This window comes from Scomber scombrus, chromosome 8 (genome assembly GCF_963691925.1).
Source record: "Scomber scombrus chromosome 8, fScoSco1.1, whole genome shotgun sequence".
In the NCBI taxonomy this organism is placed as follows: domain Eukaryota; kingdom Metazoa; phylum Chordata; class Actinopteri; order Scombriformes; family Scombridae; genus Scomber; species Scomber scombrus.
The window spans coordinates 10,330,474-10,346,575 of record NC_084977.1 but is presented as its reverse complement, the minus strand read 5'-3'; the positions used below and the strand labels follow the sequence as shown (position 1 = coordinate 10,346,575).

Below are 16,102 nucleotides of genomic sequence, written 5' to 3'. Positions count from 1 at the left end.
AGGATGCAATCTTGTAGGTCAGATGTTATTTCTGAATGTGATGTAATGTAAGAAGGACTGACACTTTAAAAGCCTGTACACCACTGAGCTTCCCTTTGAACAAATGATCTGATAATGACAGCCTAAAGATTTAACATGTAAATTATAGATCCAGGTGTGTGTGTGTGTGAGTGTGTGCCTGCATTTTGTGAAAGCTGATGACAGTGCCAGATAGTAGAAGGAGGGGAGGATGAGAGGATGTATTGATGCATAGTAAGAGGGACCAAAACAGGAGTGTTAATGTTCTCGGCCCCGCGGCTCTGACTTTAGCTGCGCCCTTGAGATTTATTGTTCATGTGGCTGAGCCTGTGTGTGCATGTGTGTGTGTGTGTGTGTGTGCAATAGTGAGCAGATTCATGTGATTGAGTGAGGGAGGAATTGTGTGTCAGTGAAGATGCTCTTCATTTTGATTACAAATTACCCTCCTATTAGAAAAAAAAGTGTTGTCACTCCTCTGCATCCACATAATGATATACTGTCACGATCATAAACCAAGCCGGATATAACCGTAAACATGCACACGTGTATGCACAAACACACACACACTGCCCTCTAGAGAGTTATCATTTAGCCAGGCCTATTCATCTGGGTCATTTGTAGCCACTCAGCTCAGAAATGGACAAAAGCCTGACTATCAATCAGTCTCCCAATAAAGCTGCTAAGTACATCAGTCAGGATGAATTCCCGCTTCTGATGGTGACCCTGCTCTTTCTCCACCCCACCCCTCTCCAGAGTTTGTCGTTTATCATCTCTCACCGTGCATCCGTCCCGTGACGGATGGGGCGGAAGCGTAGCAGGATGGAGGAGGAAGGGTTTGGATCAGTCTGGGCTCATGAATCACTCGTCCGTGCTGCTCACAGAGATGCTCCGTGATCGCTCTGCCCCACTTAAACACGCTCACAGTCACGCATACACGAACACACACACACACACACTACCACGACTCCAGAGGCCACAACTTCCACACTGACAGCTGGGCTATAGACTGCAGCCTGTATGTGCACAACTGTAACATGAAGTCATCCAAGCGAGACTTCCAGTCACATAGTGTAGAGTCATAGTTTGCTATACGACTGACTCAATCACCCTGATGCTGTCTTCATGTGCAGCCACCATGAGCCTGCCCCACTTCTACCACTACAGCAGGTTGGAGTGAGAAACTGCCACGGAGTGGACGCAGCACAGGGAAGCAAATACACACAGAAACAGATAAACACACGTACAATACACACAAGATATGATACAGTCACATAGTGTCACTATAGGTAGACGTCTTCTGCCTGTGTTTACAGAGGAATAACTTTAAAGACACCATGTGGAGTTTTGTTGTCTACAAACATAGTTATGTTTACATTCAGAGTTTCTTGCCAAATACAATGTTCTAGATTACCCTCATAATTTATAAGAAATGTTTAAAGCTGATTTTTGGAATATTTTATAAAGCTAGCTGTCTTCTTCTTCTTCACATCTTTTATGGGCCCATTGCTATGTTAATTAATAAGTCACCTTCACCGACTGACAGTGCGTGGAATAGCATGAAACCGTCAACAAGAATATATATTGTGTCCCTAGTGTCCTCATGCACATAATAGTAGAACACAAGATGCAAACAAAAGAGGGACCCACTTTACAAAACATTGCTCCATGGAGCCACTGCTACTCAAAAACTCCACAGGGTGCCTTTAAATTTCTAAGGTCACACCAGCAGCAGTAGAAACAAGTCTCCAGTCTGTGAGGTTATATGAGCTCAGTTACACTGAAGTATAAACTATGATCATTCTTAGCTTTTACATTCAGATTATTTGATCATATCCCAAACTGTACTTTTGCTCGTCCTGGACAGATTCTGTCTATAGGAGACATTAGTGACTGTTCACTAGTTCAAGTGAGTTGCCTTAAGGCATTCAGGAAAATCATATTTTAATACTCAAGTTTACTAATGTTCCCTTTTTATTGTAGTTGAGATAAGGCATCACTCTCTTTGTGACCCCCCCAGTTCTTTCTTATGTATTTTGTGTATGAACGTACGGTAAGTGCGTGTGTGTGCGTCTGTGTGTCGCTTACATAACATGTCTTGTTATCATTATACAGCATGTTACTCAAGAGCAAACATAGTATGCAGGTATATCTGCCCACTCAGAGAAACCAGCTCCGTTGAGTATCTGTGCTGAGATGGACAGTGTGTGTGTGTGTGTGTGTGTGTGTGTGTGTGTGTGTGTGTGTGTGTGTGTGTGTGTGTGTGTGTGTGTGTGTGTGTGTGTGTGTGTGTGTGTAGGTGTGTGTGTGTGTGTGTGTGTGTGTGTGTGTGTGTGTGTGTGTGTGTGTGTGTGTGTGTGTGTGTTTGTTTTAGGTGTGTGTAGGGGTTATTGCTCTCAATAATCTCAGAGGTCATTCTGTACTCCTGAAGTGAAGGCATAGTCATCCTTATTGCTGTCTCTGTCTGTCTGTCTCTCTGTCTCTGTTACAGACACACACACACACTCGCACATGAACACACACACACACACACACACACACACACACACACACACACACACACACACTTTTTCTGTCTAGTATGTCTAGGAGCACATTGCGATATCTAAATCTGTAACAAAGAGAAAGAGTCAGATCTTGGTTCATTGCAGCGCCTTTGGTCTTAGAGTCCACTTATCGCATCCTCCTTGCTCTCCGTCCTGTGTCATTTGATCAATTTCATCCACTCTTTCTGTGGTGTCATGTCAGTCTCACACCTGCATGCCAGGCTTGCTCAGATCCCCATTCCCCTGGTTCCCTCCTCCTCCTCCACCGCCCATCCCTCCCCTATCGTCCTCGTAATCGCTGTCCAGCTCCTCGCTCTTCCGTTTGCTGTAGCGCTCGTACAGCACCATGAGCACGCCCATCACCCAGGCCGACACCGTGCCGGCTGAGAAGATGACGAAGCCGATGGCGATGAAGAAGAGGTAGTCCCAGTAGCCCAGGCCTTGGTGGCAGTCTGCCCGCAGCTGCATGCCGACCTCCGCCAACCGCTGGCCAGCCAGCTCTGGGGGACTGTGGCAAACTGTCTGGCCCTCATCTGGAGGTGAAGGAAAAGAGGAGGAAGGAAGGGAAGGAGAGGAGTAAGGAGAGACGAGACATGGATTAATGAATAGATATGTTATAAAAGAGAGCAGTGTATATATGGCTGAAGATGAAGGGCAGAGCATCGAGAGAGAAAAAAAAGGACGTAATTACTCCAGAGGAAAAGGTGTACAATGAATAAAAGCCAGGATTCACACACACACACATGCACACGCACGCACACACACACACACACACACACACACACACACACACACACACACACACACACACACACACACACACACACACACACACACACAAAACAGCCGTTAACAATGCAGTGATAACCTCTGTGATAAATGATCCCATGTGACACTATAGATTTCCTCAGAGTAATGTAGGTCTTTGGTGTCTAGGACATGGCAACATTATTATGCTGCACACACACACAAGCACACACATGCACACAAAGTTGACTAGACCTGACTGCGAGCCTTTGACACGTCAACCCCTTCCACCCCCTCATGAACACCATTATACACTAACAAATCACTCGGCAGCAGCAGAGAGATAAGGAGATGAGTGTTTTCCCTGACAAAACATCTGCCGCTCATAATGAGGAATAGGAAAATCATCCATGGGGACGACGGTCAGCCACACAGAGAGACAGTTTAGTGTTAAAGTGTGTTTTTCACTGAGAAATTCACAGGGAGGTCAGAGGTCAGGGTGAGCTGCGATGTTTTCATCAGTGCTTTACATGCCCTTTTCTTTCTGCTACAGTGCCTTTGCAGTATTAGCATAAACAGTACCCTCACGTATATTAATTAGTATGACTGCAGTGTGTTCAAAAAAGAAGGGGGGATGTGCTTGCTCTGTATGTATCTAATAGCGTGATCAGAGACAAGAGGAGAACAGAAAATGCGCAGCCTCTTATCAGCTCATCTGACTCTCGCTACCAGCTCTGCTAATTCCCATGCTCTGCCCCCCCCCCCCCGCATGCTTAATTGTGGCTTGTGTTCTCCAAAAACAAAAAGAGTTTTTTCTCAAGCTGTGAACAATGACAGAGATGTGAGAGCTGAAAAAAGGGACTGACAGGCAGACTGAGGCTGCACTTTTTAAGATGGGACAGAGACGGGACAACAACAGAAAAGAGACAGAGAGAACAGACAGGAGGAGGAATTGGGAAATATTTGCAGACACTCAGATTCACACTCAGAGGCGAAGACGCTGTGAGTCTGACCTCAGAGGAGAAACAGAAGATGAGAGAGGAGGGTATCTGGCTGCTGTCCTGTCCACTGATGGATTATTGCTGTTAACAATGTTAATTAAACTGCACTCATCTACCAATAAAGCCAAAGGTCTGAACATGGAAATGAGCGATGGGGGAAGGATGGCGAGGATAGTCAGATATGATCTATACTTCTTAGACTTCTTGCCAGGACTTTACAGGAGCAGCAGCATCAGTTTTAAGGAAAGAGTTAGAAGATGTATGTTGTGAAAGGATGGCTTATGAAACTAAAGAGCTCACTTTGGTGTCTGTACACAAATCAACTTAAATCCTCATTCACAAACCCTTTAGTGCCTATTGGATTTAACCTCAAATTAACCCTTGAACAGATTAACCTACTGATTAGATTACACATACTGTGTGTCAGTTAGGGTTAATAATTCTCATTGGTATTAAAAGGTTTTTTATGAGCTTGCAGAGTAAAATATTCACAATATATCTGCTGGGGTTTGATAAGATACCTGATCAATACCAACATAACGATTACCTTGTCTCTCAGCCTTGAGGAGACAAGCTGTGCTGATGCTGTTGTCATGTCTGCAGGGCCTGTCGAAGCGATGGATCGAGACTGCTGTGATCTGACTGTGTGTGTGTGTGTGTGTGTGTGTGTGTGTGTGTGTGTGCTCATGCGCGTGTGTGTGCTCATGCGCGTGTGTGTGCTCATGCGTGTGTGTGTAAGGAGGTCCTGAGAACTTACAACAGGTCAGGATTAAGTCCAATGTCTAGAGAATTATTAGATCAGAGGTTGCCCTAGTTTATGTATGGATGTGTTTGTCTGTGTTTATTTGTGTACATGTCCGTGTGTGTGTAATTTCAGATTTATTATAGGGAGAAATAGCAAGTATAAGGCCAGGGGGCATTATGCAAGTCATTATGGTGATTAGTGATTAGGGATGTGCGGAGATTACTGTACAGTTATTCAGTAGCAACAGACTAACTGAGGATAAACCAACAGATATATGTAACACACTCACATGAACAGTGTTATTGTTTACTTAAATAAAAGTATCAATGCAACAATGTAAAAAAAAATTTAATTGTAGGCTAAAGGACTGCATTCAAACTCCTAAAGTAGAAGTTCAAAAGTCTTAAAAGTGATATCATAGTGTATGAAAAGACTTTGTAAATAACTCTTTACTGGTGTAACTGGTTTAGATGAAACCTCGGGGTCCAACCCACCCTTAAGGTTCACAGGATAGATCTGAAGGGTCATGAGATGATTAATGGGGCTAGGAAGAAGAAAATAAACAATTTCTGCTACACAACTATGATCATTTTTTGGACTTGGTGTCAAATCCTTGCTTGACATATTGGATCATTTCTTCTCTTTGAGTCTTAAACTGTTATTTCCAAGAAATCTTGAAACTACTGGAGCTGCTAACAACTCATAGACATCTAAAATGTGACACTGGGTCAGAAGAAGATACTGCCTTTTTGTGAGGAAAACCGCTGATTTAATCTTTACATATCCTCTCCAGAGATATTTTCAGATACGAATAAGAAAAATGCTTTGATAGTAATTTTTGTCTTTGATGTTTTTTTCCTCACAAAGTGCAATGACCTTGTTAAAATTCTTAAAAGTACATCTTCCCATTCCCATTCAGAATTTTAAATAAATACTAGACAAAAATGTCTCCTTCTTCACTGTAAAGTCCATTCTAAGTGGTTGTGCACTGGAGGCCCCAAGTTTCCACATAACACTTGTGTAATTTGTATACTGGACAATGATTGGATCAAAAGTAGTGGTGATGTCACAAATCATGCTCGCAGGTACACGTCTAATTCAGATTTTCAATTAGCACAGAGAAACTTTCAGCCTTTCAACTGGTTTCATGCCAAATCCTGACCTGAAACCTAACTTGTAACTACAGCTGTAGGAGAGGAAAAAGTGCAATACTTCCTTTTGAAATGCAGTGGACTGGAAACTGCTGCTACTGTACTCTCAAGTACGGTACTGCAGACAACACATCATCTCGCCCCAGTTTTATCTGTCCCTCAATAGAAGGACACGCAGAGGCTTCCCAAACCATTATTTATATTGTATATTTTCAATACCTCATTGTCTCTGGTCTGTCTCTTTTTGTCTCTTTACACACTTCCCCAACAATCTCTCTCTGTCTCTCTCTGTGAAGCCCATAGGTACACGTGGCCATCCCTCCGTCACTCTCACCATCTGTGACAGTCTGGGCTTGCTAGGTGATCTGCTTAGACTCATTACCTTGCCAAAGCATGCCTCAAGCAAGGTGTGAGTTGTTTTTTTTGCTTGTATTTATATATATGTGTGTGTGTGTGTGTGTGTGTGTGTGTGTGTGTGTGTGTGTGTGTGTGTGTGTGTGTGTGTGTGTGTGTGTGTGTGTGTTTGTGTGTGTGTGTGTGTGTGTGTGTGTGTGTGCAGTGAGGTCGCTGTGGGGTCACCTTGCATGATCTAACGTTTACGGCAGCATGCTGGAACATTGAGCTACAATCAGTGACTATACAAACAGGTCCCTCAGGGGGTTTGGATCTCATTTGTCCTCCTTCACTGTGTCATGCACCTTGCAACAATTCTTGTTCACACTTCTTGGCTGCGTGTTACTACTGTGTGTCTTTTCTCATAGCAAAGCTTGATGAAAGCCAAAAAACAAGCCTTAAAACAATGCTCAACCAACGTTTGGCAGGTGTAGTTTGAGTTGTAAAAGTATTTCAAACCCAGGGAAAATTAAAAAAAAAAAAAACTTCTCTGTCTCTTTTGTCCAAAAGATATTCATAGTTTTGTCATTTTTGTCCTGGGTCTTCAGGGATGTCCCAATCTGATTAGTATTGAGGCTGATGACACCATATTTTTATTGATTAGTATCCTCTATAATAAGCTTGATCCCTTTCTCATCCCTCAATTGTCACTTTCCTTCAATCTCAGTGACATGTTGCAAGTGTCCCATGAGGATAAAGTGCTGCTCTTGGTTAAAAATATGTTTAAAAACTGCATTTAAACCTCTGCAACCATAAATGTAGCACCGGAACTCAGTATTGCCAGATAATAAACAACAACTCAAGTCAGAATTGCTGAGGAAAAACACCCTGGATTTTAAATTGCAAATACATTTTTCCTAAGCCACTGAGCATTTGCTTTAGAGGGAATTCATGACTGCCTCCTACAATCAGAGATAAGAGAAAAATAATTTGAGCATTACTGGAGAATACAGGAAAAAGGTGTCAGCCGCGATGATTCACTCTCCATTAAGTCTCTCTTCACCATCTGTTTCTTTGTCACTCCGTGTTTTCTTACTCATCCCATCACTTAGGCTGGGGAAACACTCAGACATCATTCTGGCAGAATGCCCTTGACATTTCACGCATTAGTCTCTGTTTTCCACCGCCCATATATTTTTCACCACAGCTGATATTTATATGTGTGCCTCTGCAGTTTTATTGAAAGCAAATTAGATGATAATGCTCCGTATTAGGGTGAAATATTAAGATTTCATTCAGTTAATAACTAGTCTAAATAAATGGTGCTGGTTTCCAGTTTTATTTCCCTGAGTTTAAACTAACAGGGACGAAAAAACATCCTCAGTAAAGTGTGTTTTTGTGAACCTGCGTATGAGGCGCTTATACAGAGATGCAATTCGATTTAAAATCATGTCATCTTGGAAATCTATCTTTAAAATGTTTTTTAAGGAGCTCAAACTTTTAATTGAGTGGTTTTGATACTGTTTTTGCCAATTACAACCTAAGCTACAATTGACCCTAATTGCACTTGCCTTGGCTAAGGTCCTGTTCATTAAATCTGCAGAGAATAAAAACATTCAAAAACTTCATTTAAGTGTCTGCGTGAGCAGCACACATATTATAATTCTGTAGATATCAAAGTAGAAGGAGATAAGTACTCCAGGAACTAAACCACAAGACATTTTGAAGTTAAGAGTGTATGTGTATGTGTGTGTGTCTGTCATAGGCTACTTTTGGGGACACATTTTCAGACATAAGACCAGTTAAGAGGGGATGGCTTCCAATTGGGGACAAAATCTGTTTCCCCAATTGGAAAAAAAGCTGATTTTTTGGTCAGTGGTTAAAGTTAGGTTCAGGCTAGTAGTGGTTAGTCTTCAGGAAATCGATGTAAGTCTATGTTATGTGTGTGAGAGAGAGAGAAAGAGAGAGACAGAGAGACAGAGATAAAGAAATATGTGTGTGTCCTCTTTGCTCTCACATAGCTCAAATGTGCAGCCTAATCCCAGCAGTTTCGGCAAAGTGGCTGCAGCCTTGAAGACACTTTTTTTCATGCTTGCTGCACTACAGTTTCCTTATTTCTGCTTCCCTGCCGTACTGGATAGATACAGGATGACAACCCCTCTGTCGTCTGTACCACTCTCCTTTTTTGGCAAGAAATTTCCACCCTCGTACTGCACTTAGACACTGCGATACTGTAGTTGGTCAAGATGTCACTGTTTTCTGCCTCTTGCTGGAAGCAGAGCATGGTGGTCAACCACATTATCTGCCCTAACTGCGCTAACACCAATCTTATTTCTGCTGTGCATGGCATGATGTCACTGTATTATGATAATATTATCACTGGTCAGTGTTGTCAGTGTGGTGCTATGCAGGCTGTGTTGTGAAGTATGCCACTGACCGGACATAAAGCCCTGCAGCTCACTGACACACTGCAGTCCAGGGGTTATAAGTGGAGGACATAAACAGCAGCAATCAGAGGGACACACATTTGACACTTAACATACTTACAGATACTGAAGATACAAGCTCACACTGCACTCGACAAACACTTTACACACACAAGCAGAGTTTTTAAGGAGCTGTTGATGGGATTGTTGATGTTTTTTCTGTTCTATATAAAAGAGAACCCACAAATAAGCAATCGGGACACACGTTTTTGTGTTTATGTGTGTGTCAGCGGCTCTGTGTGTCGCTGCCACCAGTTCACAAAAGTCTCTGTATCAAATTATCAGCTGAATGGTCTGGAAGCTCAACGCTGACAGAAAGCGGGGCTCCTCCCCTCCCTGGAGGAGGGGTTAGTTTTGGGACGAGATGCTGCCAAAAAAACATTGCTGACTCTTTGATGAACTTCACTCTGTTTTTCCTCTGATTCCTCTCTGGCCCTCACGCACATAAAAGAGGCATGAGCAGTGGAATGACAATCTTTTTTTTTTTAAGGCTTTTCGGACTACACCATGAATGCAAACACATGCGCTGATGCCCTGCAGTCTACAGGCTAGTAAAAAAACCAAAACAGGTTTATTTCAATTTGTATGCATTTACACACATGCATGCATGTATACAGTATGTTCCCATTACACACATTCAGATGATCAGAGCTGTAAGGCATTAACCTGCAGGGTAGAGAGCCCGTTCTGTGAACTGGGAACAGAGCTATTTATAAGCAGATTCATTATGCCAATGCATATGGTGATCACTGCGGTTGTGGTCTCATTTAGAGTGGGAGGCAGAAGCTATAGATACAAGCTTATCCTCAAACAGCCTGATCACAAACAGTTATCCAAAGCCTACTGTTCATTTTTGTGTATACACAAGCAGGTTGTGTGCAGAGTGATGCAGCGATGGAGAACATCCGTCAAACATACATCCTCGAGTGAATCCTCCTCAACCTCCCACCCTACTGAGGTGTCCCTGCACAAGTTCATCAGTCCCTACCAGCTTCTGTACTGCTGGTGTGTAGCTGAACTTGACCTCTGACCTCCCTACTTGATAGAGGATCTCAGTAGAGCTGAAACAGTTTAGTCAGTTAATTGATTAGGTGATTAGTCAAGACAGACATTTAATCGGCAACTATTCATTATCGATTAATTGCTTAAATAATTTTTATTATTAGCTTCACTAATACAAGTTTACAAGTTTGACTAGTTTAATCTTTTCACTTCTGAGGATTTGCTGCATTATTTGTCTTCTGGGTAATAAAATGAATATCTTGCTGTTTTGGACTAATGATGATCACCATGAGCTTCAGGAAAGTGTGGTTGGCATTTTTCACTATTTTCTGATATTTCTGACATTTTCTAATTTGCTATAGACCAAATGATTGATTCATCATAAAATAATCACTAGATGACTCAATAACAATAATAATCATTACTTGCAACTCTAAATCCAAGTGATTATTTATGAATACTTAACAAATAAGGCACTGATTTGGTGATTTGCAGGTCAAAAGACCCGAGGTTGCAACTGTTAAAAGTTATGTTGAAAAGTGACTTTTTTAAAGCACCTATAGGACACTCGTATTGTCCATCAAACCCTTTCATTCATTTCTATGTCCACATGTATTGATTGTCATTATATCTCAAGTGTTTTGGATGCATCTCCCCAACAGATTTAATGTAAATATGTTGTTGTGTCCTGTTGTGAATTTCATATCTAAAAAACATTGTAATTCTAATAAGTACTCGGTGCTGACCATTTGTGGTAATTCAAGATATTCTTTCATATGATTTATCTACATCTGTCTCCCAGGTGGGCATTACACAACACTTAGTGTGAAATACAGACATTGAAATTAAACCCTGAAACAATTGAGAGAATATAAAAAACTTTAACTTTTCAACCAAATTTTTTCAGAGTTTTCACTCAGACCCTTGACATCTCTTTCCCTGGAAATTGCCAAAGCTGCGCATAGTAGAAGCTTATAATGTTCGACTTTTGGACCCCTCCTCTTACAGCAGCGCTCAAGTAGCCCGCTGTTTAGCCTGCTAAACGCATCATACTAAGGGTTGGCGAAGACTAAGAATAGCTGACCTTTTTTCCATCACATCCACTAGGGCTGAATAACGCCTTCACACTCCTCTCCTCTCAAATACGGCATTAGTCAGATTACCACCATCCTCCTTTCCATCATTTCTCTATATGATCCCGTCTTCCTCTGGCTAAGGATGAGTGGAGAGAGAGTGAAGGTCAGATGGCAACAGCTCTCTCTCTATCTCTCTCTCTCTCCTCTCTCTCTCTCTCTCTCTCTCTCTCTCTCTCTCTCTCTCTCCTCTTCCCTCTATCGCTCAGTCTTATCAGTCTTGCTCTCTTTATCGCCTCCCACTTTTTCATTCCCACTCCAGCACGTTAACATTTATTCATCCTTTGTGTCTTCCCTTCAGCCTTTATCACTCCATTTCCTTCTGACTCTATGTCCTTCCATTTCTCTGTTTTGCTCTGTCATCTTCACAGTCTCCCCTCTCTCGTTTCCAATTTTATTCTCTTGGCTCGCATATCAGTTGGCCCCAGAGACACACACACACACACACTTAGAGACATGCACACACAACCTAAATTACCTCCCCTCTGTGCCTCAGGTGATCACATCACAAACACACCCACACAAGCATCACATCAATCTTGGTTTCGTGCTCACACCGCAAAATGCATAAAAATATATAGTGACTATGCTAACACAAGTAGGCCAGTTGAATTTGATCTGCTTCTCTGCACCAGATGGGACTGAGAAATCGTTCCAGCTGATAAATAATGTATCGTCTACCTGTATTAAACTGAGCCGATGCCTCCTTGTCATAATGAATGTTTTAATGAATTTGAGTGACAGATCTGGGGCACCAGTAATTGATAACACCTCTATTGTCTGCCTGTTTTTCTTTTCCCTCTCTGGTATCTCTGCTGCAAAGTCCATCTTAATCTGTTTGGCCAATTTCTCAGCTGCTTCTCAGCCCTCTCATCCCATCTCAAGTCATCTCTAATTCACTTTCATTAAAGAAAAATCTGGTTTACTTGGTTTGAAAACCCAACTTGTTTCTTTCATTCTACCTTTTTGTGAACCTGTAGACCACTGTTTCTGTTTTTATGAATATTTAACTCTTGCCCTGTTTGTGGCCCTGTGCCTTGGCCATTTGCCTTGGGTTTGTGAGCCGTCCAGGGCACCAACGAGCAGCCAGGAATACTTTTCTCCAACTCTGGAACCATAGCACCACCAGCACTGGCAGCAAGGGGACAAGCCACTTAACATTCTGTGTATTTAGTTTGAGCGCTTGTCAAAATCGACCTACAGTCAGTACAGCAGGTCGTTCAACATGCTGAAATTCCATTATGACAACAGAGGAAATGTCAAGTGTGAAGAGTAGATGATGGAGAATATTAAGATGCTCAGGGCAGGAAAGTTTTTGGAACACACTAATAGAAGATGAAAATGTTAGTAGACAAAACAACACCTTATAGAAAATAACTTCAACTTACTCTAATGCGAACCAGCAGATATTATCTAAACCTGAAACAATTGACAGAGCCCTGAAGAAGCCAAATCACTTGTACCTAAACAAACTGAAAAGTGCAATACTTCAAGGGAATTTTAAAGAAAATGTGCCAACATAGAGACAAAAAGTACTGACAAACAGCGCCTGTGGTGCAGTTGAAACTAATCTCAGTATAGATGTCAATTAAAACTGTTAATTGACATGCAAACTAGGCTAATATGAGTATTTTTTTCACAGTAATTTAATCACATGAAAGTGTTTAAGTTCTTTTTCACAAAGTGTTAATATGCTGTTATTTGTTATTTGCTTAATTTTAGCACACACACACACACACACACACACACACACACACACACACACACACACTTGCATGCACCTGATTCATATTCATACTGAGAGGTAACGACAGCTGGAATCTCTGCACATTAGACTCACAGCCCTGCAGTCAGATCGGAGGGCATTCATGACCACAGAAACACACTTCATGCTCTTACACAAACACGCTCCCTTGACCCCATTCCTTCTGTTAAACTGGTTAGTGTAGTTGTTTATAAGTTGTCATATAAATACACGATTTGTCAGCCTGAGAGATAGAGTGTGTGTTTATGTGTGTTTCTGAGGGAGTGAAATTTGGTCACGTGTATACCTTTAAAAGCATTATGTGATGTGTGATATAGCTGTGATTTCATTTTACTGTAGCAGTGATTTATTGCAGCTGTGTGCGTGTTGAAAGCACAAAAACTCTGCAGTGAGTGTGTCACTTATTATTCGAAAGCCCTTCTGTCAATATTTTCTCTCTGATTTTACAGCAGAAATGTGAGGATTTGGTATTTGGTGGGATAAAGAGCCGAGCAGTAAGTATCTGTGAGTATGCGTCTATGCTTGTTCATATGTGTGCCTCTTTTTGAGTGTACTTCAGTGAAAGTGAAGGTGGATAACAACTGTGGGGACCTGCTGTCTTCACGTGGCCTTCCTCTCAAGCTCCTTGTCCCTTAATCTCATTCCTGTCTCCCACAGGCCCTGGCTTTAGGGTCTACCCTAACCTATAGGTGCCACTTCGACTCACATACACTTAAGTGAAGTGAGTCACACAAAGACACACACACACACACGGTACACACATACACTCTGTCCTTAATGGGAGCATGGGAGTCCAGCTTTTTTGAGCACCATCATTAACCATCTGGACTGAAGGGGCCAAAGCATACGGCAGTGGGAGCGCCAGCACACCCAGGTGCGCTCAGTATTTATGTGTTTGCACAAGTGTGTGTGTGTGTGTGTGTGTGTGTGTGTGTGTGTGTGTGTGTGTGTGTGTGTGTGTGTGTGTGTGTGTGTGTGTGTGTGTGTGTGTGAATGGCAGGAGGGGGTTGCCTGAAAAAAAAAAAAGTACAAAAGGGCACAAGCATTATCGCTCCTTCAGGACCCAGGCAGACAATGCAGTAAGATCAATGGGTTGAGATGCACACTGACTGTTAAGACGGCTATTATAAGCAAGACCCACATTGTTACAACACCTAACCCAGCTCACCTTAGAACTAAGCTCCATTAACATTTATAAGCAAAGATCACTTGTCTTCATCGAGAAGGTCACGAGGCCCACTCTTGCTGATGTTAATTCATTCCCTGATGCCTTAAAGAATGCACTTCGGATAAGGCTGTTTGCGTTTCAAGAAAATGTAACACAAGACTGCTGTTTTGTTGGAGTAAACTTGACACATAATTGAGACGTGAAGGGCAGTTTAAGGAGATCTTATTGCAGAGAGAAACAGGGGAACGAAATCTTCAGATTGCACTGACTCTGAGGTCAAACCATTAGCTCTTCATTCTGAGTGTGTGTGTGTGTGTGTGTGTGTGTGTGTGTGTGTGTGTGTGTGTGTGTGTGTGTGTGTGTGTGTGTGTGTGTGTGTGTGTGTGTGTGTGTTCGTGTGCGTGCCTGGGAAAGAGAGTCTCATCTGTGGGAGAGCACATGGCAGTGTGTGTGCGTCTGTTTGTGTGGAAGATAAATATGTGCGTGAGAAATAAAGGGATAGCAACAGTGTAATAAGTGGCCCACCATCAGGGAATAAATGGAACAAGCTGGCTGCAATCAAATTATCTAACTGAGCTGATGTGACAATAATAAATGATAAGACCTTGGAGCGTCTTTAGCGAATTGTTTCAGCAGATCAACTTTTTGTTTATTTGCCAGGAAACTGGTTTGCAAGAGGATCCTGCCTCCAGAGCCGCACAAAAAACCAGAAAACCACCTGCAAGATGTCTGTGAGCTGCTATCTGAACAGGCAGGCCAGATTTTGGCAAAGAAAGCAGTGTTTTTGTTTTACAGACATAAGCTTCTTTTAAGGCCAAGTCCTTAATGATCATGAAAAGAAAATTCATCCCATTAGATCTCCCACGCCCCCAAATGGTCCTGTTTGTTTTGATCATCTATCAGACTCCATCCATCCTCACCTTGGAATTTGAAGCCCTCTATCTGCACCCAGAGGCAGAGGTCCTCCGTGTCACAGTCGCACCTCCAGGGGTTTCCGCTGAGCCCCAGAGACCGGAGAGCAGGCAGGGCGATGAGGCTGCTGATGTTGAGGACCGTCAGGTTGTTTCGGCTCACATCCAGCACCTGCAGGGCAATGTTTTCCGAGAAGGCATCCGGGTGGATCTCCCCCAGACTCGGGTTATCCGTCAGCCGCAGCATCACCAGTGACGCCAGAGGCCCGAAAGTCCGGTCCTCGATCTGCAGCAGGGTGTTGAACGACAAGTCCAGATAGGCCAGTTTCCGCAAGTTCCCGAAGGTGGACTCGGAGATCTCGGTGAGAGAGTTGTTGCTGCAGTCCAGATACACCAGATCGGACAGGTAGTTGAGCTGCAGCGCCGGAAGATCCCCGATGCGGTTGTTGGAGATGATGAGCTGCCGGGTGGCCAGGGGCAGGTCATTGGGGAACAGGGTGAGATCCTGCCCGGCGCACTGGACCACAAGCTGGTCGTCGCACACGCATCTATCGGGGCAGCCGGCTGTGAGAGCCGGTGAAGGGGCCACCCCCATCACGAAGATAAAGAGAAAGAGGAGCCGGAGGGACTGGGCGCTGGGCTCGGGCAAGAGACGCATGACGAGGCCGCCCAGAGCGTCATGAACTCGGGCTGAGCTGGACCAGGACTCCCCGGCGCTCTCCGGGCATCCTGCATGGGTCTGAGAAGCGGTGAGATGGGCGAGATGGCTGCCCTGGGTGTCTGGCTGTCGCTGCCTGAAAGCCTGGCTGCTGTTTTTATCCAGCCTCTCTTTCTCTCTCAGAAAGATTATCGGTCAGTCACTCACACGCACTCTGGCGCGCCACGCACGTCGCCAAAAGACATCATTTCAGAAGGTGACCGAGAGACGCTTATCGCTCTGCGGGTGAGAACCGAGCAGCTTACCGGACTTTGTCCCTCCTGAGAAGACCACAGTGGACCACTGAGTGTTGGCAACCACCCGCTTGGTGACTCATGTTTGTGAATTAGTTGTCGCCAGCAGAGTGCATTGTTCATTTAGTTACCAAACAAATGCCATGAC

General features: G+C 43.3%; 1 protein-coding gene across 1 annotated transcript; it reads right to left on the bottom strand.

Moving 5' to 3' along the window:
- Nucleotides 1-2,765: 2,765 nt before the first annotated feature.
- On the bottom strand, nt 2,766-15,661 carry LOC133985180 (leucine-rich repeat-containing protein 52-like). Its single transcript, XM_062424774.1, has 2 exons — nt 15,013-15,661; nt 2,766-3,094 (listed from the first exon to the last, which is right to left on the bottom strand). Exons 1-2 carry the CDS (start codon nt 15,659-15,661, stop codon nt 2,766-2,768), a joined length of 978 nt encoding a protein of 325 aa, XP_062280758.1.
- Nucleotides 15,662-16,102: the final 441 nt, after the last annotated feature.

What these genes read in the sequence shown, in the direction of transcription:
- LOC133985180 (XM_062424774.1), bottom strand. Translation starts at nt 15,661, where the DNA reads ATGCGTCTCTTGCCCGAGCCCAGCGCCCAGTCCCTCCGGCTCCTCTTT. An exon ending in AGAGGGCTTCAAATTCCAAG is followed by an intron (nt 3,095 to 15,012) that starts GTGAGGATGGAT and finishes CTTCACCTCCAG; the next exon opens with ATGAGGGCCAGACAGTTTGC.